The sequence below is a fragment of the Macaca fascicularis genome, chromosome 19, assembly GCF_037993035.2.
Source record: "Macaca fascicularis isolate 582-1 chromosome 19, T2T-MFA8v1.1".
In the NCBI taxonomy this organism is placed as follows: domain Eukaryota; kingdom Metazoa; phylum Chordata; class Mammalia; order Primates; family Cercopithecidae; genus Macaca; species Macaca fascicularis.
The window spans coordinates 23375286-23402464 of record NC_088393.1 but is presented as its reverse complement, the minus strand read 5'-3'; the positions used below and the strand labels follow the sequence as shown (position 1 = coordinate 23402464).

General features: G+C 39.9%; 1 protein-coding gene across 1 annotated transcript in view; it reads right to left on the bottom strand.

Moving 5' to 3' along the window:
* Positions 1 to 27179, bottom strand: part of LOC102142826 (uncharacterized) — a 42124-nt gene that overhangs the window by 14480 nt on the left and 465 nt on the right. Inside the window, exon 2 of the mRNA XM_015440443.3 lies at positions 102 to 228. Within this exon, the coding sequence (XP_015295929.3) occupies positions 102 to 228 (127 nt within the window). The remainder of the gene's footprint in view (positions 1 to 101; positions 229 to 27179) is intronic.

Sequence of the window (27179 nt, the reverse complement as noted above, 5' to 3'; positions counted from 1 at the left end):
CTCATTTATGGTGAGCATAAATCACCAAAACACATTCTACAGAAAAGAGAAATGAAACCTATAGAATATAATAGGAATTGTTTAATTAAAATTATCCTCACCCAGGAAGACCAGGTTTCTGTAGTTCTCTAACATAACATCTCTATATAAAGTCTGCTGAGCCGTGTCCAGGCATTGCCACTCCTCCAGAGAGAATTCTATGGTCACATCCTGAAAAGTCAACGGTCCCTGAAAAAAAAAATGAAACACACACATATATTTCCCAAGTGGCCACGGGCAGAATTTTTCATTTGACTCAAGATGAAATGATAGAATAAGAGAACAGGTTCTAACTTATTGGGATGACCAAACGTATCCACTAAAATAATTTTCAACACAGAAATATTCTCTAATGTATTCTCAAATTCTGAGAAAAAAGAATGCATAAGATCCGCAACACTAGTGTAGATAAGATACTTTTCTGGATAATAAAGTATAAAATTAAGGGCATGATAACAAACATGTATATTTTTTAGTGCTATATTTACATGATACAGAAGTCTTGTATATTTTTCAGATCAAAAAGACATGCTGAGTTAGAAGACACCTCTCAAATTTTAATGTGTACAATTAACTGGAGATCTTGTTATGCATATTTGTTTCATAAGATCTAGAATAAAGTCTGAGTTTCCGAATTTCTGACAAGTTCACCAGTAATGCCTGTTTTTGGCCCAAAAAAGAATCTTTTCTCAAACATTCACCAAGTAGAGGAGCCTGTTTTTCCCAGTTTTTCTGGCCTGTAAACAAAGATGAGAGACCTCATTTTCCAAAGATAGATACATGCAAAGAAAATCTAAGAAAGAAAGGCAGGTGCCAGATTAAATGTGATCACTGGTGCACATCAGCTGCATAAAGATACTTAAAAGGCTGGGCATAGTAGCTCATTCCTGTAATCCCAGCACTTTGGGAGGCTGAGGTGGGAGGATCACGAGGCCAGGAGTTCAAGACCAGCCAGGCCAACATGGTGAAACCCCATCTCTACCAATAGTACAAAAATCAGCCAGCCATGGTGGTGCACACGTGTCGTCTCAGTTATTCCAGAGGCCGAGGCAGGAGAATCGCTTGAACTCAGGAGGCGGAGGCTGCAGTGAGCTGAGATTGCGCCACTGCACTCCAGCCTGGGGGACAGAGTGAGACTCTGTCTCAAACGACAACAAAAAAAGATACTTAATAATGAAGAGAAAACTAATTTATAGTGAAAACTGTCGGAGAGCTCTTCAACCAAGTGAATCATTAACATCAACTGCACTAGGACAAATTTATTTTATTTATTTATTTATATTATACTTTAAGTTCTAGGGTACATGTGCACAACGTGCAGGTTTGTTACATATGTATACATGTGCCATGTTGGTGTGATGCACTCATTAACTCGTCATTTACATTAGGTGTATCTCCTAATGCTATCTCTCTCCCCTCCCCCCACTCCACAACAGGCCCCAGTGTGTGATGATCCCCTTCTAGTGTCCAAGTGTTCTCATTGTTCAATTCCCACCTATGAGTGAGAACATGAGGTGTTTGGGTTTTTTGTCCTTGCGATAGTTTGCTGAGAATAATGGTTTCCAGCTTCATCCATGTCTCTACAAAGGACATGAACTCATCCTTTTTTATGGCTGCATAGTATTCCATGGTGTATATGTGCCACATTTTCTTAATCCAGTCTATCATTGATGGACATGTGGGTTGGTTCCAAGTCTTTGCTATTGTGAATAGTGCCGCAATAAACATATGTGTTCATGTGTTTTTATAGCAGCATGATTTATAATCCTTTGGGTATACACCCAGTAAAGGGATGGCTGGGTCAAATGGTATTTCTAGTTCTAGATCCTTGAGAAATCGCCACACTGTCTTCCACAGTGGTTGAACTAGTTTACAGTCCCACCAGCAGTGTAAAAATGTTCCTATTTCTCCACATTCTCTCCAGCATCTGTTGTTTCCTGGCGTTTTAATGATTGCCATTTTAACTGGTGTGAGATGGTATCTCATTGGGGCTTGATTGGCATTTCTCTGATGGCCAGTGATGATGAGCATTTTTTCATGTGTCTGTTGGCTGCATAAATGTCTTCTTTCGAGATTTGTCTGTTCATATCCTTTGCCCACTTTTTGATGGTTTTTTTTTTTCTTGTAAATGTGTTTGAGTTCTTTGTGTAGATTCTGGATACTAACCTTTGTCCGGTGAGTAGGTTGCAAAAATTTTTCCCATTCTGTAGGTTGCCTGCTCACTCTGATGGCAGTTTCTTTTGCTGTGCAGAAGCTCTTTAGTTTAATTAGATCCCATTTGTCAATTCTGGCTTTTGTTGCCATTGCTTTTGGTGTTTTAGAAATGAAGTCCTTGCCCATGCCTATGTCCTGAATGGTATCGCCTAGGGTTTTTATGGTATTAGGTCTAACATTTAAGTCTTTAATCCATCTTGAATTAATTTTTGTATAAGGCGTAAGGAAGGGATCCAGTTTTAGCTCTCTATATATGGCTAGCCAGTTTTCCCAGCACCATTTATTAAATAGGGAATCCTTTCCCCATTTCTTGTTTTTGTCAGATTTGTCAAAGATCAGATGGTTGTAGACGTGTGGTATTATTTCTGAGGGCTCTATTCTGTTCCATTGGTCTATATCTCTGTTTTGGTACCAGTACCATGCTGTTTTGGTTACTGTAATCTTGTAGTATAGTTTGAAGTTAGGTAGCATGATGCCTCCAGCTTTGTTCTTTTGGCTTAGGATTCACTTAGCAATGCGGGTTCTTTTTTAGTTCCATATGAACTTCAAAGTAGTTTTTTCCAATTCTGTGAAGAAAGTCATTGGTAGCTTGATGGGGATGGGATTGAATCTATAAATTACCTTGGGCAGTATGGCCATTTTCATGACATTGCTTCTTCCTATCCATGAGAATGTAATGTTTTTCCATTTGTTTGTGTCCCCTTTTATTTCGTTGAGCAGTGGTTTGTAGGTCTCCTTGAAGAGGTGACGGGGAGAATGGAACAAAGTTGGAAAACTCTGCTGGATATTATCCAGGAGAACTTCCCTGACCTAGCAGGCCAACATTCAAATTCAGGAAATACAGAGAACGCCACAAAGATATTCCTCGAGAAGAGCAACTCCAAGACATGATTGTCAGATCCACCAAAGTTGAAATGAAGGAAAAAATATTAAGGGCAGCCAGAGAGAAAGGTCGGGATACCCACAAAGGGAAGCCCATCACACTAACAGCAGATCTCTCGGCAGAAACTCTACAAGTCAGAAGAGAGTGGGGGCCAATATTCAACATTCTTAAAGAAGTTTCAACCCAGAATTTCATATCCGGCCAAACTAAGTTTCAAAAGTGAAGGAGAAATAAAATCCTTTACAGACAAGCAAATGCTTAGAGATTTTGTCACCACCAGGCCTGCCCTACAAGAGCTCCTGAAGGAAGCACTAAACATGGAAAGGAACAACCGGTATCAGCCACTGCAAAAACATGCCAAATTGTAAAGACCATCAATGCTAGGAAGAAACTGCATCAACTAATGAGCAAAATAACCAGCTAACATAATAGTGACAGGATCAAATTCACATATAACAATATTAACCTTAAATGTAAATAGGCTACATGCTCCAATTAAAAGACGCAGACTGGCAAATTAGATAAACAGTCAAGGCCCATCAGTATGCTGTATTCAGGAGACCCATCTCTCGTGCACAGACACACATAGGCTCAAAATAAAGGGATGGAGGAAGATCTACCAAGCAAATGGAAAACAAAAAAAAGCAGGGGTTGCAATCCTAGTCTCTGATAAAACAGACTTTAAACCAACAAAGATCAAAAGAGACAAAGAAGGCCATTACATAATGGTAAAGGGATCAATTCAATAAGAAGAGCTAACTTTCCTAAATACGTATGCACCCAATACAGGAGCACCCAGATTCATAAAGCAAGTCCTTAAAGACACCTACAAAGAGACTTAGACTCCCCTACAATAGTAACGGGAGACTTTAACACCCCACTGTCAACATTAGACAGATCAACAAGAAGGAAAATTAACAAGGATATCTAGGAATTGAACTCAGCTCTGCACCAAGTGGACCTAATAGACATCTACAGAACTCTTCACCCGAAATCAACAGAATATGCATTCTTCTCAGCACCACATCGCACTTATTCCAAAACGTCCACATAGTTGGAAGTAAAGCACTCCTCAGCAAATGTACAAGAACAGAAATTATAACAAACTGTCTCTCAGACCACAGTGCAATCAAACTAGAACTCAGGATTAAGAAACTCACTCTAAACCACTCAACTACATGGAAACTGAACAACCTGCTCCTGAATGACTACTGGGTACATAAGGAAATGAAGGCACATATAAAGATGTTCTTTGAAACCAATGAGAACAAAGACACAACATACCAGAATCTCTAGGACACATTTTAAGCAGTGTGTAGAGGGAAATTTATAGCACTAAATGCCCACAAGAGAAAGCAGGAAAGATCTAAAATTGACACCCTAACATCACAATTAAAAGAACTAGAGAAGCAAGAGCGAACACATTCAAAAGCTAGCAGAAGGCAAGAAATAACTAAGATCGGAGTAGAACTGAAGAAGATAAAGACACAAAAAGCCCTTCAAAAAAAAGAAAAAAAAGAATCCAGGAGCTGTTTTTTTGAAAAGATCAACAAAATTGATAGACCGCTAGCAAGACTAATAAAGAAGAGAAGAGAGAAGAATCAAATAGACGCAATAAAAAATGATAAACGGGGCCAGGCGCGGTGGCTCAAGCCTGTAATCCCAGCACTTTGGGAGGCCGAGATGGGCGGATCACGAGGTCAGGAGATCGAGACTATTCTGGCTAACACGGTGAAACCCCGTCTCTACTTAAAAAAAAAAAAAAAAAAAAAGATAAACGGGATATCTCCACCGATCCCACAGAAATACAAACTACCATCAGAGAATACTATAAACACCTCTACACAAATTAACTAAAAAACCTACAAGAAATGGATAAATTCCTGGACACATACACCCTCCCAAGACTAAACCAGGAAGAAGCTGAATCTCTGAATAGACCAATAACAGGCTCTGAAATTGAGGCAATAATTAGTAGCTTACCAACCAAAAAAAGTCCAGGACCGGACAGATTCACAGCCGAATTCTACCAGAGGTACAAGGAGGAGCTGGTACCATTCCTTCTAAAACTATTCCAATCAATAGAAAAAGAGGGAATCCTCCCTAACTCATTTTATGAGGCCAGCATCATCCTGATACCAAAGCCTGGCAGAAACACAACAAAAAAACAGAATTTTAGACCAATATCCCTGATGAACATTGATGCAAAAATCTTCCATAAAATACTGGCAAACCGAATCCAGCAGCACATCAAAAAGCTTATCCACCATGATCAAGTGGGCTAGGTTGGGGTTGCAAGGTTGCTTCAACATACGCAAATCAATAAACATGATCCAGCATATAAACAGAACCAAAAACAAAAACCACATGATTATCTCAATAGATGCAGAAAAGGCCTTTGACAAAATTCAACAGCCCTTCATGACAAATTTTTATGATGTGCTGATGCACACAGGACACATGGTCACCGCTGTGCATAATAAGATCTCCACTTAATTGTACACACTAAAATTTGAGAGGTGTCTTCTAACTCAGCATGTCTGTGATATTGCCCCCTCAAAAGTATAGTCTGAATTTAGCCATAAAGAAACATCAGTTTTATGCAAAAGCCAAGACAAAGGTAATTCCCATTTTGTGTAATTTTTAATAGCCATTGCCATCCTGTTTTTAAAAAAAAATTTTTTTTTTTTGAGACAAAGTCTTGCTGTGTCACCCAGGCGGGAGTGCAATGGTGCAAACTTGGCTCACTGCAACCTCCGCCTCGCAGGTTCAAGCAATTCTCCTGCCTCAGCCTCCTGAGAAGCTGGGATTATAGGTGCCCACCACGACGCCTGGCTATTTTTTGTATTTTTAGTAGAGACAGGATTTCACCATTCTGGCCAGGATGGTCTCAAACTCCTGACCTCATGTGATCCACCCACCTCGGCCTCCTGAAGTGCTGGGATTACAGGCATGAGCCACAGGGACTAGCCTTAAAAAAGCATTTACTTAATGCTCTTCGGCATAGAGCTAATGGAGAACACAGATGGAAACTCAACACTACATGTTCTTCTTTTCCACTAAGGATTCCAGCTTTTCCCCAATAGGAATCTTGAGTATCCACACCTTGCCATGTTCAACAACCACAAGTGAAACATTTTTAATACTGTAGACCATAAATTCATCATGAGAAAGAATCCTGCATGGCATATAAAATCCAGGATGTAGAGAATATAGAGAAGGCTCTGGTATATAGGAAAGAAATATTTTTCAGAGATTCTTGCCTATCATAAGAATTTTAAAAGGTAGTTAAAACAAACTCATTAGGGATGAAAAGCACAAGTAGAGATGTAAAGGTTTGCAAGGACTAAACGCATGGCATTCCAGGAGGCAGAATAGACACAGCTCTTCATCTGAGACACGTTTAGCTGAAAAAAAGCCAATTTTTTTTCTCTTTCTCCTCTTTCTCTGGGATTCCTTCTCAGATAAGATTCTCTGGACAAATTACACCTGCATCTTGAGAGAACATGCCTTTAAAGGTATCAGCACCACCTCCTTACCTGCTACCATCACACTCACAGGCAGAAGGACCAAGACCTGCAGAGAAAGTCCATCCATTTCTTTCCTTTGTAAGAGATTTCGGAACTATGAGCTGCCCTGTGGAGTTAAAAATGTTTCTCCTTTCCTGTCCTCAGGTGCCCTCCCCTGTCACAGATATGAGCAATTTTTGCTACGTAATGGAAATATGGGCCACACTGTCCTGTCCCTACCAAACCCAAACACTTCAGGCCCTGTGACCACCCTTTAGTGAAAAAGAGGAACTTAACTTCCATGAATGTATTTTAAACGTCTCAAACTCGACTCTGGCCTCACCACAGTCACAAGAGGCCCTTAATTACAACAATATGGATGCTTCCAGGGCAATAAATAGAATCTGTGGGGAGGGCACAACTGGAGATTTCTGCAAATTGACCATGTACTTTTTGTTTTTGTTTTTGTTTTTTTAAGATGGAGTCTCACTCTGTTGCCCAGGCTGGAGTACAGTGGCCGGATCTCAGCTCACTGCAAAGTCCGCCTCCCGGGTTTACACCATTTTCCTGCCTCAGCCTCCAGAGCAGCTGGGACTACAGGCGCCTGCCACCTCGCCCGGCTAGTTTTTTGTGTTTTTTAGCCACCGCACCCAGCGACCATGTCCTTTTAATTAGAAGCCTGAGCTCATAACCACTTAGCTAAGCATTGCCTCTGAAACTTTAATGAGCTTATAAAATCACTTAGTAATTTTGGCCTCACTCTATGTAATGTGATTCTGCAGGTTTTGAAAGGGTCCATAAATGAGTGTTTTAAACAAGTTCCCTGTCAATGCTGATATTTCTTCCCCTGGGCTCATCACTAGCATTAGTTAGAGAAAGCAGGCACAGCTCAGAGTCCCTTACATTCAGCACTCTTATCACAACACAAATACTTCTGGTACAAATAAAGACAACCAATCTCCATCATAAAGTATTATATTTTTTTCCTGGCTCTTTAAAGTTTACAAACTAAACAGAAGGCAGGAGTGTCTGAATAGGTCTGCATTTGGAAAACAACATGTACACTTGCACTGTGCAATGTTTACTAAGTAGGTACTATGTGCTCAAGAGGATGTTACAGAGCACTGTGCTGGGAATAACACATTATATGACTTAATCCTCATAACACCCTGGGAGTTGGTACTAAGTGTTTAATAATTCCTAGGATTTAGATACAGGACACATCCTGTATCTAAAAGAAATCTTTTGTTTCTCTGTCACTGATTTTTAAAAAATGTATATAATAGAAGCTAAATATAGACAGATGAGAGGAATACAGAAGAGTTTAGTGTAATTTTAAAACTCTAATTTTGTTTATATTTACTTGTTTGTGACTTGTGGAGAAACTACTGGATCTGCAGGATAATTTTAGACAGTTTTTCTGAAACATAATTAAAAGATAAATTTTCTTCAGCCCCAGAGAAACTCCACAACAGAACAGACATAAAACTGTTTTATTACACAATTAAACCTGAATGTGACATGCATCACAGTCAATCTGCTTAAGAGATTGCAAAGCTAGAAAGACAGTAACCATAATTAGTTCACAAGTTAGTATAGCACCATATCATAGACAGTTCATCCTAAATTCACCTGGTAATTGGGAAGGCTAGCCATGCAGGCTAATCAGTTGTGTTCAATGACAAAATAAACTTTTCACATCTTCATGAAAGGAGGTAATTTTGCAACTTGAAGCCAGGTGCCTGCTGAAAGTAGGCTGTTAATCTCCTACAAAAATGGCTGAATAGGGTGCTATCTTTTTGGCTATTTACACTTTAAAGCAATGGCTCTCTACTCCCTGAGCACTTGGCTACAACTCTCTTGCTTGCCCTCTCCTGTTAGCTAGTGTCCTCTCTTGACCACTACCCATCTGCCATTGAGGCCGAGCCCACTGCATAGGGCTCACAGCTGAAAGCTCATATCTTACATAAACCACAACTGCCACAACAGCACTCCAGTGTCACCCCAGAGAGGGAAGCCTGAGGCTGCAGGAGGAGAGCCTGCAGGCCTCCTGGGGAGAACTGCACCTGCATAATAATGGAAATTGGAACAGTAATTCAGCCTCGGTTTTTATTTACAATGATGACATGGAAAAACTACTGCTGGATTTCCAACATGAGTCCAAGTACAGATAGCTCCAAAAGTTCTCACTGTGACAGCCCATCTCATTCACAGACACCAGGGAATACTTAATAGTGCAGACACCCAAAGCATTGGACAGAAAAACAGCTCTCAATCTAAGCAAGATTATGCTGAGAGAAAAAAAAAAGTTAAATGCATTTTAAGTAAAAACTCATTTTAGGCCAGGTGTAGTGGCTCACGCTTGTAATCCCACCACTTTGGGAGGCCAAGGTGGGCAGATCACGAGGTCAGGAGGTGGCATGAGCCTATAATCCCAGCTACTCGGGAGGCTGAGGCAGGAGAATCGCTTGAACTAGGGAGGTGGAGGATGTAGTGAGCCGAGCCCACACCATTGCACTCTAGCCGGGGAGACAAGAGTGAAACTCTGTCTCAAAAAAAAAAAAAAAAAAAAAACCACTATAATTATGCTTACCTATAGTTATCCCTATTAGATAAATTAATAATTGTGTCAGACCAATATCTACTTTAACAATTTGGTAGTAAATTTTATTTGGATATTAGAAATAAATACCTAACTATAAATAACTTTATAGTTATAAGGCATGTAAGAATTTTTAAAATTGTAGCCATAATTCAGTTAAAACACTTTATATATTTATATATATGTGTGTGTGTATATATATATACACACTTTATATGTTTCAAAAGTATGAACAGCCATATTAAAGTGACTAATGAGTATTCAATCAAAGTAAACATTTTGGCCTTATATTCATACTACTAAGAAAATGCTGTTTAATTTATATGAATGCAGGTTGTCTACAAACACTACACTTATAACAATGCTAATTGTTCTAAAGTAATAAAACTGACGTACAACTATAGACTTTACTGTTCAGTTTACACACTGAACTGTTCTTGCTTTTGCAGTGTAAGTGCTTCAGCATGCAAATATTAGATTATTACCTTATACAATCAGTTTTCTGTCAAAGAAACGTACTCAGTATTTTTTAGCTTTATCATTCTGCATTGCTAAATTTCATTCTATCTTTGTGCTCAACGTTTTGTGGGTTTTTTTGTTTGTTTGTTTTGTTTTTTTTGAGATGGAGTTTTGCTTTTGTTGCCCAGGCCAGAGTGCAATGGGCGATCTCGGCTCACTGCAACCTCCGCCTCCTGGGTTCAAGCAATTCTCTGGCCTCGGCCTCCCGAGTAGTTGAGATTACAGGCATGCACCACCACGTGGAGCTAATTTTTTATATTTTTAGTAGACACGGAGTTTCTCCATGTTGGTCAGGTTGGTCTCAAACTGCTGACATCAGGTGATCTGCCCGACTAGGCCTCCCAAAGTGCTGGGATTACAGGTGTAAGCCACCACACCCAGCCTTATGTGTTCTTAATATGAACTTTAAACAAATCTTTGTCTCCTTTAAAGACTATATATATATATATATATATATACCTACACCAATGCAAAAGGAAAGTAATGAATCTAAATAAAAATAGTCCTGAGTCACAAAGAATGATGAGGTTCATTTTGTTTTAATATGGTTTATATATATTTCAAAAAAGTAGAGAAAAATATCTACATATAATCTAAATGCTTTAAAAAAGAGAGAGAAGCAACATATATTTTATTTTCAGGTAAGAGAATAAAGCCTCTTATTTCTAATTTATATTTTCTCCTACAAAAGTCAAGTCTCGCCGGGCGCGGTGGCTCAAGCCTATAATCCCAGCACTTTGGGAGGCCGAGACGGGCGGATCACGAGGTCAAGAGATCGAGACCATCCTGGCTAACACGGTGAAACCCCATCTCTACTAAAAAATACAAAAAAAAAAACTAGCCGGGCGAGGTGGTGGGCGCCTGTACTCCCAGCTACTTGGGAGGCTGAGGCAGGAGAATGGCATAAACCCAGGAAGCAGAGCTTGCAGTGAGCTGAGATCCGGCCACTGCACTCCAGCCCGGGCGACAGAGCGAGACTCCGTCTCAAAAAAAAAAAAAAAAAAAAAAAAAAGTCAAGTCTCTTGACATATTCTTAAATTGTTAGACATCTGAATTTCAGCAGACACTGAAAATCTAAGGAGTATCCTTGGGCACACTGTACGCACTTGAAAAAATGTGTATGAAAAAAATAGCAGAAGAGAAAAAGCTGTTATAAAAAATGTACTGGTACACATAAATAGAAAAAGTTCTTAGAGACCTATGAAAAGATGCAGATTCTAACACAACAATAGTAAGAGGCTAAAAGACCTCACAGACACTATTAGACAGATTATTGAGGCAGAAATAAACAAAGATATTTAAACCTACATTCAGCACTTGACCAAAGAGTCCTAGTAGACATCTACAGGACTCTCCATCTAAAAACATCATAATATACACTCTCCTTATTACCACATGGCACATACTCTCAAATTGACCACACAGCCAGGAATCAAACAATCCTCAGCAAATTCAAAAATCTTCAAAACATACCAATCACAAAGACCACAGCTTGATAAAAATACAATTCAATACACAGAAAACCACTTGAAACCATACAATCACATGGAAATTAAACAACCTGCACTTGAATGACTTTTGGGTAAATAATAAAATTAAGGAGGGGCGGAGCAAGATGGCCGAATAGGAACAGCTCCAGTCTCCAAGGCCCAGCGCGAGCGACACAGAAGACAGGTGATTTCTGCATTTTCAACTGAGGTACTGGGTTTATCTCACTAGGTAGTGCCTGACAATCAGTGCTGGTCAGCTGCTGCAGCCCGACCAGCGAGAGCTGAAGCAGGGCGAGGCATCCCCTCATCTGGGACGCGCAAGGGGGAAGGGAATCCCTTTTCCTACCCAGGGGAACTGAGACACACAACACCTGGAAAATCGGGTAACTCCCACCCCAATACTGCGCTCTACCAAGGATCTTAGCAAACAGGCACACCAGGAGACTATATCCCACACCTGGCCCGGAGGGTCCCACGCCCACGAAGCCTCCCTCATTGCTAGCACAGCAGTCTGTGATCTTCCTGCAAGGCAGCAGCGAGGCTGGGGGAGGGGCGCCTGCCATTGCTGAGGCTTAAGTAGATAAACAAAGTGGCTGGGAAGCTCGAACTGGGTGGAGCTCACAGCAGCTCAAGTCGTCCTGCCTGTCTCTGTAGACTCCACCTCTGGGGACAGGGCACAGCTAAACAACAACAACAACAACAAAAAGCAGCTGAAACCTCTGCAGACCCAAACGACTCTGTCTGACAGCTTTGAAGAGAGTAGTGGATCTCCCAACACGGAGGTTGAGATCTGAGAATGGACAGACTGCCTGATCAAGTGGGTCCCTGAACCCTGAGTAGCCTAACTGGGAGACATCCCCCACTAGGGGCAGACCGACACCCCACACCTCACACGGTGGAGTACACCCCTGAGAGGAAGCTTCCAAAGCAAGAATCAGACAGGTACACTCGCTGTTCAGCAATATTCTATCTTCTGCAGCCTCTGCTGCTGATACCCAGGCAAACAGGGTCTGGAGTGGACCTCAAGCAATCTCCAACAGACCTACAGCTGAGGGTCCTGACTGTTAGAAGGAAAACTAACAAACAGGAAGGACACCCACACCAAAACCCCATCAGTACGTCACCATCATCAAAGACCAGAGGCAGATAAAACCACAAAGATGGGGAAAAAGCAGGCCAGAAAAGCTGTAAAGTCAAAAAATAAGAGCGCATCGCCCCCTGCAAAGGAAAGCAGCTCATCGCCAGCAACGGATCAAAGCTGGTCGGAGAATGACTTTCACGAGATGAGAGAAGAAGGCTCCAGTCCATCAAACTTCTCAGAGCTAAAGGAGGAATTACATACCCAGCGCAAAGAAACTAAAAATCTTGAGAAAACAGTTGAAGAATTGATAACTAAAATAATTAAAGCAGAGAAGGCCATAAACGAATGGACAGAGATGAAAACCATGACACAAGAAATACGTGACAAATGTACAAGCTTCAGTAACTGACTCGATCAACTGGAAGAAAGAGTATCAGCGATTGAGGATCAAATGAATGAAATGAAGTGAGAAGAGAAACCTAAAGAAAAAAGAAGAAAAAGAAATGAACAAAGCCTGCAAGAAGTATGGGATTATGTAAAAAGACCAAATCTACGTCTGATTGGGGTGCCTGAAAGTGAGGGGGAAAATGGAACCAAGTTGGAAAACTCTCTTCAGGATATCATCCAGGAGAACTTCCCCAACCTAGTAGGGCAGGCCAACATTCAAATTCAGGAAATACAGAGAACGCCACAAAGATACTCCTCGAGAAGAGCAACTCCAAGACACATAATTGCCAGATTCACCAAAGTTGAAATGAAGGAAAACATCTTAAGGGCAGCCAGAGAGAAAGGTCGGGTTACCCACAAAGGGAAGCCCATCAGACGAACAGCAGATCTCTCGGCAGAAACTCTACAAGCCAGAAGAGAGTGGGGGCCAATATTCAACATTCTTAAAGAAAAGAATTTTCAACCCAGAATTTCATATCCAGCCAAACTAAGTTTCATAAATGAAGGAGAAATAAAATCCTTTACAGATAAGCCAATGCTTAGAGATTTTGTCACCACCAGGCCTGCCTTACAAGAGATCCTAAAGGAAGCACTAAATATGGAAAGGAACAACCGGTACCAGCCATTGCAAAAACATGCCAAAATGTAAAGGCCATCGAGGCTAGGAAGAGACTGCATCAACTAACGAGCAAAATAACCAGTTAATATCATAATGGCAGGATCAAGTTCACACATAACAATATTAACCTTAAATGTAAATGGACTAAATGCTCCAATTAAAAGACACAGACTGGCAAACTGGATAAAGAGTCAAGACCCATCAGTCTGCTGTATTCAGGAGACCCATCTCACATGCAGAGACATACATAGACTCAAAATAAAGGGATGGAGGAAGATCTACCAAGCAAGTGGAGAACAAAAAAAAGCAGGGGTTGCAATACTAGTCTCTGATAAAACAGACTTTAAACCATCAAAGATCAAAAGAGACAAAGGCGGCCATTACATAATGGTAAAGGGATCAATTCAACAGGAAGAGCTAACTATCCTAAATATATATGCACCCAATACAGGAGCACCCAGATTCATAAAGCAAGTCCTTAAAGACTTACAAAGAGACTTAGATTACCATACAATAATAATGGGAGACTTCAACACCCCACTGTCAACATTAGACAGATCAACGAGACAGAAAGTTAACAAGGATATCCAGGAATTGAACTCATCTCTGCAGCAAGCAGACCTAATAGACATCTACAGAACTCTCCACCCCAAATCAACAGAATATACATTCTACTCAGCACCACATCACACTTATTCCAAAATTGACCACATAATTGGAAGTAAAGCACTCCTCAGCAAATGTACAAGAACAGAAATTATAACAAACTGTCTCTCAGACCACAGTGCAATCAAACTAGAACTCAGGACTAAGAAACTCAATCAAAACTGCTCAACTACATGGAAACTGAATAACCTGCTCCTGAATGACTACTGGGTACATAACGAAATGAAGGCAGAAATAAAGATGTTCTTTGAAACTAATGAGAACAAAGATACAACATACCAGAATCTCTGGGATACATTTTAAGCAGTGTGTAGAGGGAAATTTATAGCACTAAATGCCCACAAGAGAAAGCAGGAAAGATCTAAAATTGACACTCTAACATCACAATTAAAAGAACTAGAGAAGCAAGAGCGAACACATTCAAAAGCTAGCAGAAGGCAAGAAATAACTAAGATCAGAGCAGAACTGAAGGAGATAGACACACAAAAAACCCTCCAAAAAAATCAATGAATCCAGGAGTTGGTTTTTTGAAAAGATCAACAAAATTGATAGACCGCTACCAAGACTAATAAAGAAGAGAGAAGAATCAATTAGATGCAATAAAAAATGATAAAGGGGATATCACCACTGACCCCACAGAAATACAAACTACCATCAGAGAATACTATAAACACCTCTACGCAAATAAACTAGAAAATCTAGAAGAAATGGATAATTTCCTGGACACTTACACTCTCCCAAGACTAAACCAGGACAAAGCTGAATCCCTGAATAGACCAATAGCAGGCTCTGAAATTGAGGCAATAATTAAAAGCCTACCAACGAAAAAAAGTCCAGGACCAGATGGATTCACAGCTGAATTCTACCAGAGGTACAAGGAGGAGCTGGTACCATTCCTTCTGAAACTATTCCAATCAATAGAAAAAGAGGGAATCCTCCCTAACTCATTTTATGACATCATCCTGATACCAAAGCCTGGCAGAGACACAACAAAAAAAGAGAATTTTAGACCAATATCCCTGATGAACATCGATGCAAAAATCCTCAATAAAATACTGGCAAACCGGATCCAGCAGCACATCAAAAAGCTTATCCACCATGATGAAAGTGGGCTTCATCCCTTGGATGCAAGGCTGGTTCAACATATGCAAATCAATAAACGTAATCCAGCATATAAACAGAACCAAAGACAAAAACCACATGATTATCTCAATAGATGCAGAAAAGGACTTCGACAAAATTTAACAGCCCTTCATGCTAAAAACGCTCAATAAATTTGGTATTGATGGAACGTATCTCAAAATCATAAGAGCTATTTATGACAAACCCACAGCCAATATCATACTGAATGGGCAAAAACTGGAAAAATTCCCTTTGAAAACTGGCACAAGACAGGGATGCCCTCTCTCACCACTCCTATTCAACATAGTGTTGGAAGTCCTGGCTAGGGCAATCAGGCAAGAGAAAGAAATCAAGGGTATTCAGTTAGGAAAAGAAGAAGTCAAATTGTCCCTGTTTGCAGATGACATGATTGTATATTTAGAAAACCCGATTGTCTCAGCCCAAAATCTCCTTAAGCTGATAAGAAACTTCAGCAAAGTCTCAGGATACAAAATTAATGTGCAAAAATCACAAGCATTCTTATACACCAGTAACAAACAGAGAGCCAAATCATGAATGAACTTCCATTCACAACTGCTTCAAAGAAAATGAAATACCTAGGAATCCAACTTACTAGGGATGTAAAGGACCTCTTCAAGGAGAACTACAAACCACTGCTCAGTGAAATAAAAGAGGACACAAACAAATGGAAGAACATACCATGCTCATGGATAGGAAGAATCAATAGCGTGAAAATGGCCATACTCCCCAAGGTAATTTATAGATTCAATGCCATCCCCATCAAGCTACCAATGACTTTCTTCACAGAATTGGAAAAAACGGCTTTAATGTTCATATGGAACCAAAAAAGAGCCCGCATTGCCAAGACAATCCTAAGTCAAAAGAACAAAGCTGGAGGCATCACACTACCTGACTTCAAACTATACTACAAGGCTACAGTAACCAAAACAGCATGGTACTGGTACCAAAACAGAGATATAGACCAATGGAACAGAACAGAGTCCTCAGAAATAATACCACACATCTACAGCCATCTGATCTTTGACAAACCTGAGAAACACAAGAAATGGGGAAAGGATTCCCTATTTAATAAATGGTGCTGGGAAAATTGGCTAGCCACAAGTAGAAAGCTGAAACTGGATCCTTTCCTTACTCCTTATACGAAAATTAATTCAAGATGGATTAGAGACTTAAATGTTAGACCTAATACCATAAAAACCCTAGAAGAAAACCTAGGTATTCAGGACATAGGCATGGGCAAGGACTTCATGTCTAAAACACCAAAAGCAACGGCAACAAAAGCCAAAATTGACAAATGGGATCTAATTAAACTAAAGAGCTTCTGCACAGCAAAAGAAACTACCATCAGAGTGAACAGGCAACCTACAGAAGGGGAGAAAATTTTTGCAACGTACTCATCTGACAAAGGGCTAATATCCAGAACCTACAAATAACTCAAACAAATTTACAAGAAAAAAACAACCCCATCGAAAAGTGGGCAAAGGATATGAACAGACAGTTCTCAAAAGAACATTCATACAGCCAACAGACACACGAAAAAATGCTCATCATCACTGGCCATCAGAGAAATGCAAATAAAAAACACAATGAGATACTATCTCACACCAGTTAGAATGGCAATCATTAAAAAGTCAGGAAACAGGTGCTGGAGAGGATATGGAGAAATAGGAACACTTTTACACTGTTGGTGGGATTGTAAACTAGTTCAACCATTATGGAAAACAGTATGGCGATTCCTCAAGGATCTAGAACTAGAAGTACCATATGACCCAGCCATCCCATTACTGGGTATATACCCAAAGGATTATCAATCATGCTGCTATAAAGACACATGCACACGTATGTTTATTGCGGCACTATTCACAATAGCAAAGACTTGGAATCAACCCAAATGTCCATCAGTGACAGACTGGATTAAGAAAATGTGGCACATATACACCATGGAATACTATGCAGCTATAAAAAAGGATGAGTTTGTGTCCTTTGTAGGGACATGGATGCAGCTGGAAACCATCATTCTCAGCAAACTATCGCAAGAACAGAAAACCAAACACCGCATGTTCTCACTCATAGGTAGGAACTGAACAATGAGATCACTTGGACTCGGGAAGGGGAACATCATACACCGGGGCCTATCATGGGGAGGGTGGAGGGGGGAGGGATTGCATTGGGAGTTATACCTGATGTAAATGACGAGTTGATGGGTGCTGACAAGTTGATGGGGGCAGCACACCAACATGGCACAAGTATACATATGTAACAAACCTGCACGTTATCCACATGTACCCTAGAACTTAAAGTATAATAATAATAAATAAATAAATAAATAAATAAAGATATTCAAAGGAAAAAAAAATTAAGGCGGAAATTTAAAAGTTTTTGAAACAAAGCTACAACACTGCAGAATCTCTGCAACACAGCTAAGGCAGTGTTAACAGGGAAATTAACAGCATTAAATGGTCACATCAAAAACATCTCAATTTAACAACCTAACATCATAAATAAAAGAATGAGAGAAGCAAGAGTAAAGCAACTCCTAAGCTAGCAGCATATAAAAAAATAACCAAAATAAGATCAGAACTGAAGATTTAGATATGAAAAATTATACAAAAGAACAAGAAATCCAAGAGATACATCTTTGAAAGAAATAAATAAGGTAAATAACTAGCTAGATTAATGAAGAATAAAGAGAAGATTCAAATAAACAGTTAATGACAAAAGAAATTATCACTGACCCCACAAAAATACAAAATACAAAGAACTACTGAAGTCTACTATGAACACCTGTCTGCACACAAACTAAAAAACCTAATAGAAATACATAAATTTCTGGACAAATACATTCTCAAAAGACTGAACAAAAGAGAAATTAAATTCCTGAATAGACCAATAACAAATTCCAAAATTGAATAAGTAATAAATAGCCTACCAACCAAAATAAAGCCCAGGGTTAGACAAATTCACAGCTGAATTCTATCAGATGTAAAATGAAGAGCCTGTACCATTCCTACTAAAACTATTCCAAAATTGAGAGGAAGGAACTCCTCCTCAGCTCATTACATATAAACAGCAACATTCTGATACCAAAACCTGGCAGAGATAAAACAAAAAATAGAAAACTTCCGGCCAATATTCCTGATGAACACTGATGAAAAAATCCTCAACAAAATGCTGGCAAACCAAATCCAGCAGCACATCAAGAAGCTACTCCACTATGATCAAGTAGGATGCAAGGTTGGTTCAACATGCAACAATTAAAAAATTTTATTCATCGCATAAAGAGAACTAAAGATAACCAAAAAAATTATGTCAATAGATGCAGAAAAAGATTTCAATAAAATTTATCACCCTTCATTTTTAAAATCCTCCACAAACTAGGCTTTCAAAGTACGTACTTCAAAATAATGAGTTATCTATGACAAATCCAAAGCAAACATAGTGAATGGACACAAGCTGAAAGCGTTTCTGTTTGAAAACTGGCATACTTTCTCTCACCACTCCTATTTAAGAGAACTGGAAGTCCTGGCCAGAGCAATCAGACAAGAGATAAAATAAAACGCATTCAAACAGGAAGAAAGGAAGTCAAACTATACCTGTTTGCAGATGACATAGTTCTATATCTAGAAAACCCTACAGTCTCTGCAGAAAAGCTCTTCAAACTGACAAACCACTTCAGCAAAATTTCAGAATACAAAACAAATGTATAAAAATTGGCAGAATCTCTGTATATCAACAACATTCAAGCCAAAAGCCAAATCAAAAACACAATCCCCTTCACAATTGCCACACACACACACAAAATATCTAGGAGTACACCTAACCAGAGAAGTGAAAAGATTTCTATGTCAAGAATCACAAAACACTGCTTAAAGAGTCAGAGATAGCCGGATGTGGTAGCTCATGCCTGTAATCTCAGCACTTTGGGAAGCCGAGGCGGGTGGATCATTTGAGGTCAGGAGATCAAGACCAGCCTGGCCAACATGATAAAACTCTATCGCTACTAAAAATACAAAAATTACCTGGGCGTGGTGGTGGACACCTGTAATCCCAGCTATTCAGGAGGCTGAGGCAAGAGAATAGCTTGAATCCAGGAGGCAGAGGTTGCAGTGAGCCAAGATTGTGCCATTGCACTCCAGCCTGGGTGACAAAGCGAGACTCTGACTCAAAAAAAAAAAAAAAAAGAAAGAAAAAAAGAAAAAAAAATCAGAGATAACACAAATAAATGGAAAACCATTCTATTCTATGCTCATAGGTAGAAAAGATCAAAAATGATTAAAATGGCCATACTGCCCCAAAAAGAAGAGATTTCATGCTATTCTTATCAAACTACCAAAAACATTCTTTAAAAATAAATAAATAAATAAATCCTTTAAAAAAAAAAAAAAACATTCTTAACAGAACTACAAAAAATTATTTTAAAATTCATATGGAACCAAAAAAGAGCCAGAGTAGCCAAGGCAATCCTAAGCAAAAAGAACAAAGCTAGAGGCATTACATTACCTGACTTCAAACTATACGACAGGGCTACAGTAACCAGTCACATAATACTGGTACAAGAAACAGACTCATAGACCAATACAACAGAATAGAGAGCCCAGAAATAATGCCACACACCTATAACCATCTGATCTTTGACAAAACTAACAAGAGGAATGTGGGAAGAATTCCCTATTCAATAAATGGTGCTGGGATAACCACCTAGCACTATGTAGAAAATTCAAACTGGACCCCTTCCTTACATCATATACAAAAATCAATTCAAGATGAATTAAAGCCTTAAATGTAAAACTTAAAATTATATATTTAAAAAAAAAACCCTAAAGATAACCTAGAAAATACCATTCTAGACATGGGAACTAACAAAGATTTTATGATGAAAATACCAAAAGCAATAGCAACAGCAGCAATTGACAAATGGGACCTAATTAAACTAAATATCTTCTTCACAGCAATGGAAACCATAACAGAGTAAACACACAACCTATAGAATAAAATATTTCCAAACTATGCATTTGACAAAGGTCTAATGTCCAGAATCCATATCCATAAAAAACTTAAGTTTACAAGAAACAAACAAACGGCCTCCTTAAAAAGTAGACAAAAGGCGGCCGGGCTCAGTGGCTTATGCCTGTAATCCCAGCACTCTCAGAGGCCAAGGTAGGTGGGTCACCTGAGGTCAGGAGTTCGAGATCAGCCTGGCCAACATGATGAAACCCAGTCTTTACTAAAAATACAAAAAGTTAGCCAAGCATGGTGGTGGACACTTGTAATTCCAGCTACTCGGTAGGCTGAGGCAGGAGAATCTCTTGAACCCAAGAGGCGGAGGTTGCAGTGAGCCAAGATCACACCATTGCACTCCAGCCTGGGCAACAAGAGCCAAACTCCATCTTAAAAAAAAAAAAAAAAAAAAAAAGTAGGCAAAAGGCTAGGAGTGATGGCTAACGTCTGTAATCCCAGCACCTTGGGAGGCCAAGCAAGAAAGATCACTTGAGGTTAGGAGTTTGAGACCAGCCTGGCCAACAAGGTTAAACCTCGACTACTAAAAATACAAAAATTATAGCAGAGTATGGTGGCAGATGCCTGTAATTCCATCCACTCAGGAGGCTGGGGCAGGAGAATCGCTTGAACCCAGGAGGTGAAGGTTGTCGTTTGCTGAGATTATGCCACTGCACTTTAGCCCGGGTGACAGAGTGAGACTTCGTAGACAAAAAACATGAACAAATGTTTTTCAAAATAAGATACATATCTGGTTAACAAGCATACGAAAAAAATACTCATCAGTAGAGAAACGCAAAGAAAAAACCACGAGATTCCATCTCACAACAGTCAAAATGGCTATTACAAAGTCAAAAAATAACATGCTGGCAAGGTTTCAGAGAAAAGGGTATGTGCTGCTAGCAGGAGTGTAAATTAATTCAACCATTGTGAAAAGCAGTGTGGTGGTTACTCACAGAACTAAAAATAGAATTACCATTTGACCCAACAACTTCATAATTGGGTATATACCCAAAGAAATGTAAGTTATTCTGTCATAGACACACACACATGCATGTTCATTGCAGCACTATTCACAACAGCAAAGACATGGAATCAACCTAAATGCCTACCAATGGTAAACTAGAGAAAGAAAATATGGTATGGTAAGGTGTGGTGGCTCATGCCTGTAGTTTCAGCACTCTGGGAGGCTGAGGCAGGTAAACTGCCTGAGCTCAGGAGTTCAAGACCAGCCTAAACAACATGGAAAAACCCCATCTCAACAAAAAATACAAGAAGAAAAATTAGCTGGGCTTGGTGGCACACACCTGTAGTACCAGCTGCTTGGGGACTGAGGTAGAAGAACTGCTTGAGCCTGGGAGGTTGAGGCTGCAGTAAGCCGAGATCACGCCACTATACTACAGCCTGGGTGACAGAGTGAGACCCAGTCTCCAAAAATAAGTAAAATAAAATAAAATAAAAGATTTAATAGAAACAAAATATGGTACATAAACATCATGGAATACTGTGTTGCCATAAAAAGTGACCAAGATTATGTTATTTGCAGCAACATGGATGGAGCTGGAGACTATTATCCTTAGAAAACTAATGCAGAAAGAGAAAGTCAAATGCATGTTCTCATTTATTAGTAAGAGCTAAATAAGAACACATGGGCACAAAGAGGGTAACAACAGACACTGAGTTCTAGTTAAGGGTGGAAGATGGAAAACAAAGAGGATCAGAAAAATAATACCTGTGTAGTACTGTGCTTAATACCTCAGTGACAAGATATTCTGCACACCAACCCCCCGACACAATTTTACCTATATAACAAACCTGCACATGTACTCCTGAATCAAAAATAAAAGTTAAAACAAAAGAACTCGCCGGCCAGGCACAGTGGCTGGCTCACACCTATAATCCCAGCACTTGGGAGGCCAACACAGGCTGATCACGAGGTCAGGAGTTTGAGACCATCCTGGCCAACACAGTGAAACCCTGTCTCTACTAAAAATACAAAAATTAGCCAGGCGTGGTGGCAGGCGCCTGTAGTCGCAGCTTCTCGGGAGGCTGAGGCAGGAGAATTGCTTGAAACCAGAAGGCCGAGGTTGCAGTGAGCTGAGATTGTGTCACTGCACTCTAGCCTAGGCAACAAGAGTGAAACTCTGTCTGAAAAGCAAACAGACAAAAAACAAAAGCAAACAAACAAAAAAACAAAGAACTCTATGGGTTGGGGAGAGTGCAATGCAAGTGGAAGGACTGGTTTGTGCTACAAAGAGTGGCCCAGGTGTGACTCTACTCTGATTAATTTCTGGGTCCATGCAGGGAGATGAGATTATGAACAGATTGTCTAGAACCCCAGGTTGGTGGCGAAAACAGGTTGCTGCTGCAGATTCAGTGTCTGGGGGTTGGGATACACCAGGAGACTTGTAGACACTTTTGTGAGTTTTTGGCAAGAAACACTAGGATCAAAAATGCCGTGGTGAAATTCCTGAGGGTGGTACCTAGTCCTAAGAGGGATGTGGACAAGTCAATGTCTAGTGGGTATGTTTGTTAGAAGGTGGGAATCCTGTGGTGGCAGCAGTGGAAAAGGGGGGTCTGTTATCAGAACTTTTTCCCTCTAAATTTGTATCCTCTCTCACCCTGGGTGGAGACCTGAAATGACAGGGTAATGGGCAGTGTGATGGCCTGTGTAGAGAAAAGCGAGCCTCCCATTCCCAGACACCCATAGATCCATTCCAGACCAGGCCTCTGTAATATCTCTCAGCTGAAACCAAATTTGTAGAGCTTAGTAAACACCAAGCAATTCTCCAACACCAACTCATTGCCTAACATTTGAATTCTGACACCACCTAGAGTCAGCACAGACCCTGATTCAGGGCTCAGTCTCACAACATTGTTCTTACTGCAGATGCCAGTCACAAACCTCATAGGCCCATCTGTTTCTGAGCTACTGTTCAAAAACTGGATACTCTTATAACCTTCCTCAAGTTCAATAATATTATAGAGCTACTCACAGAACTCAGGAAAACATCAGTTACATTTATCAGTTCATCAGAAAAGATACAATCCAGGAAAACTCAGAAAGAAATACCCTTCCCATTATGACTTAGATGGTGTTCTCTTTTCTTACCTATCACACAGCCAGAGACAGACTCTGCACACTATCTCCTTTTTCTCATTTAAATAAATAAATAAATAAATAAATCAGCTGAATTTGTTTTTAGTGGTCAACCTAAAATACTTCTTAATCAAGCATTACTTAAGTTTATTTCCTTTCAACAGGCTTCTGAACTTTTAGCTACCCCCAGTCTGAGTCGACATACAACCCCATTTTATGTAGTTCCTAAGAACATGACGACTTCAGGGTAAAACATTCTCTGATCTAAGATCTCATTTTTTCACCCTCCCTTTGCCGTCACCTCCCACCTCCTAATATTGTTTGCTCTTCCATATGAAACAAGGCCCTTGTCTGCCTAAACTTTGCAATCTTTAAAGATCTTATAGTTAGTACATCCTCCTCTTGCAATACTCTTTTGGAATTCAATTATTTTTCCAACATAAATCTAACTTTGTTTTACCTTACAAAGTCTAGAAACTACCTCAAAACAGTAACAATTTCATCTTCAGTAAGACCCTCCCAATCCCCTTTCATCTTAACCTTAACTGCATCTGGCTATGGGTCTCCAACTTTCCACGGCTCTGTAGCTTCTCTCAGGATAAACACTTCTTCCATGGCTGGGGTGAGCAGGCTGGAATATCTGCAGAGAAGACTCCCCCAAAAAAACTAAGTGATCCTTTAATAATCTCCTTTTGCAGGCTCAGTATTAGCCTTAGCTTAATTAGAGTCACTGGGTTCAGGCTTTAATTTTCTTTTTCTTTTTTTTTTTTTTTTTGAGATGGAGTCTTGCTTTGTCGCCCAGGCTGGAGTGCAGTGGTGCAATCTCAGCTCACTGCAATCTCCAACTCCTGAGTTCAAGCAATTCTCCTGCCTCAGCCTCTGAGTAGCTGGGGACTACAGGTAGGCACCACCACGCCCAGCTAATTTTTTGTATTTTTAGCAGAGATGGGGTTAGCCAGGATGGTCTCGATTTTCTGACCTCGTGATCCGCCCGCCTCGGCCTCCCAAAGTGCTGGGATTACAGGCGTGAGCCACCACGTCCAGTGTCAGGCTTTAATTTTCATGTCAGAGTTATTCACATAGTTTTTGAAAGTAAGTGTTTGAAAAATTCAGCAGAATTACTCTAACACAGTGTTCATGTAAGGGAAGGAAATTTTAAGGTGCTTACATTTTATATTGCAGTAAGATAAGCAAAAGTATCTATTCCTTTCAGACAGTAAATGTATTATTTTACTATTTCCATTAAAAATCCTGTAGTAAACAATTAGTCATATGGGAACATTTCTAGAGGGTACAAAGTTTCAGCTCATAAAATTTAGCATGAAACTCAGATAGCAATATTAACAGGATATAGAATACAGACATTCATAGTTACAAATTTACCCTGCAAAAAGAGGAACTGATCTTTTCCCGAATCTACGTAACTCAACAATTATCTACCATTTTCTTGTGGATATGTGTGCATTTTCTGAAGCCAAAATGGAAGACAGATTTTTCCTATTTCACCCAGCCATAAAAAACAGACCAGAGAAAATTCCTAAACTCATTCTGGGAAAAGGGTAAATAAAAATTTTTAACAAATGGAATATACAATTAAATATTTATTCTGAAATTCACCTCTTTTTTGCCCTTGGTAAATATTTTCTTACCTTTCTTTCAATCCCTAGTAACAAAATGCAATTTACCGTTAAAAAACTGAGGTCAAAATAAGCGAACAAATCTTTTCAAGGTACAGATGTGTCTGATTCATGTATCAAGTCAGGCCATCCAATCACTTGAGAGATTCTCCCACTTCATTCTGCTCACTTAAGTGCCCAATAACCCCTTCTCAGGAGACTCTGAACTAAGCCCCAGTGAGCCCCAGGTGCATTTTACTTTGCAAGTTCTTACACCATCTCACTGGGATCACTACTTGTTTTTTTTTTTTTTTTCTTCTTTTGGGATATTATTTTTGTTTTCACAGATTCTCACTATTTTTCTTTCACTATTTTTTCATTATATTTCTTTCACTATTGTTCTGCCCCCTTAGAGAACGCAGGGGGCAGAAATTATTTCAATGTTTTTCCCACAATACCAGCAACTGATTGGCTGACCAGCAAGAAATGGAAGCTGGGTTGGGTGAAGACAATCTTAATGTCTCAAGGGTTAGCTTTTCGAAGGAAGAGTAAGCCAGGAGATTCCTCTCAACCCCAGGGCATCCCCCTGCTTCCTTGAAAGGCTACACTCCATACCTCAGATTGTCCCACAGGAGAAAATGACCAGGAGCTGATATTCACTAGACACTCTAGCAGACATAGCCATGGGGGATATTTCAGTTAATTCCCAGACAGTACTGAAACCCAGGACCAGGAAAAAAAGTGAAGAATGTCTGAAAACACATCATTCCATAAAGTTTTCAAAGCCTTTACCCCAAAACATTCTGATAAAATCTGTGGGCCTAGGAGGAAAAACCAAAAAACAAAAAATAATCAGGGGATTATTTTTGCTTTCTTCTCATGGGAAATATTTACAAACAGAAAACAAATATTAGGAAAAGTGCCATCCAATGCTTTGTTAAAAAAATAATTAAAATAAGGTATCAAAAATGTACACTAAAGGACAAATAGTAGGCCAGGCACGGTGGCTCACGCCTGTAATCCCAGCACTTTGGGAGGCTGAGGCGGGCAGATCACGAGGTCAGGAGTTCGAGACTAGCCTGGCCAACATAGTGAAACTCTGTCTCTACTAAAAATACAAAAATTAGCCGGGCATGGTGGTGCACGCCTGTAGTCCCAGCTACTCGGGAGGCTGAGGCAGGAGAATTGCTTGAACCCAGGAGGTGGAGGTCGTGGTGAGTCGAGATCAGGCCACTGCACTCCAGGATGGGCAACAGAGCAAGATTCCATCTCAAAAAAAAAAAAAAAAAAGGGCAAATAGTAATGTGAATCCGAGAGGAAAAATTGACATTTGGGAAGGTAAGAATGAACTGGAAATTTTGTATTTTACTGCAAGCCAGCGTTAGGCTGCAGGAATTGGGGGTTTGGGAGTACACATAATACTCTCCTTGGGATACCTGTAAAAAATGCAGGGGGGGAAAAAAATTAGTCCTCTGAGGAGTGTGAAAATAATTAAGAATTAAGTGGCAGGCAATTAGAATGAGGTGGCTCTAGTCCCTGATATCTACTTTTTAAAAAATCTAAGTTGGCCGGGACCAGTGGCTCACACCTGTAATCCCAGCACTTTAGGAGGCCGAAGAGTGGGGATCATCTGAGGTCGGGAGTTCGAGACCAGCCTGAACAAAATGGAAAAACCCCGTCTCTACTAAAAATTCAAAATCAGCCCGGCGTGGTGGCACATGCCTGTAATCCCAGCTACTCGGGAGGCTGAGGCAGGAGAATCACTTGAACCCAGGAGGCGGAGGTTGCACTGAGAGGAGATCGCGCTATTGCACTCCAGCATGGGCAACAAGAGCAAAACTCCGTCTCAAAAAAAAAAAGAAAAAAAATCTAATTCGAGAGTTTTTTTTTTTTTTGGGGGGGGGGTAAATTATACATTGGGGGAAACAAAACTCAGGTTTAACCAACTATAAACTACAAATAACCTCTGATTATATAAACGGGAAATTTCCATCTTGATTGTACAAATTGAGAAACTACGTAACTGTACATAGCCTATTATTGAATTTGGTTTTCTTCATTATACACCTTAAAAAACTTTCCGTCAAATCCCTTCCATAGACCATAAACTACAAACTATATAGCTGGGTGCTCTACCATTTTTGAATCACTCTTTGATTAAATTCATTACTTTAGTGGTGACTGGCATAAATTTTTAATAGAAGAAAAGAGGGACTGGAAACCTCACTGGACTGAAACTCTTCCCATTCATGAACC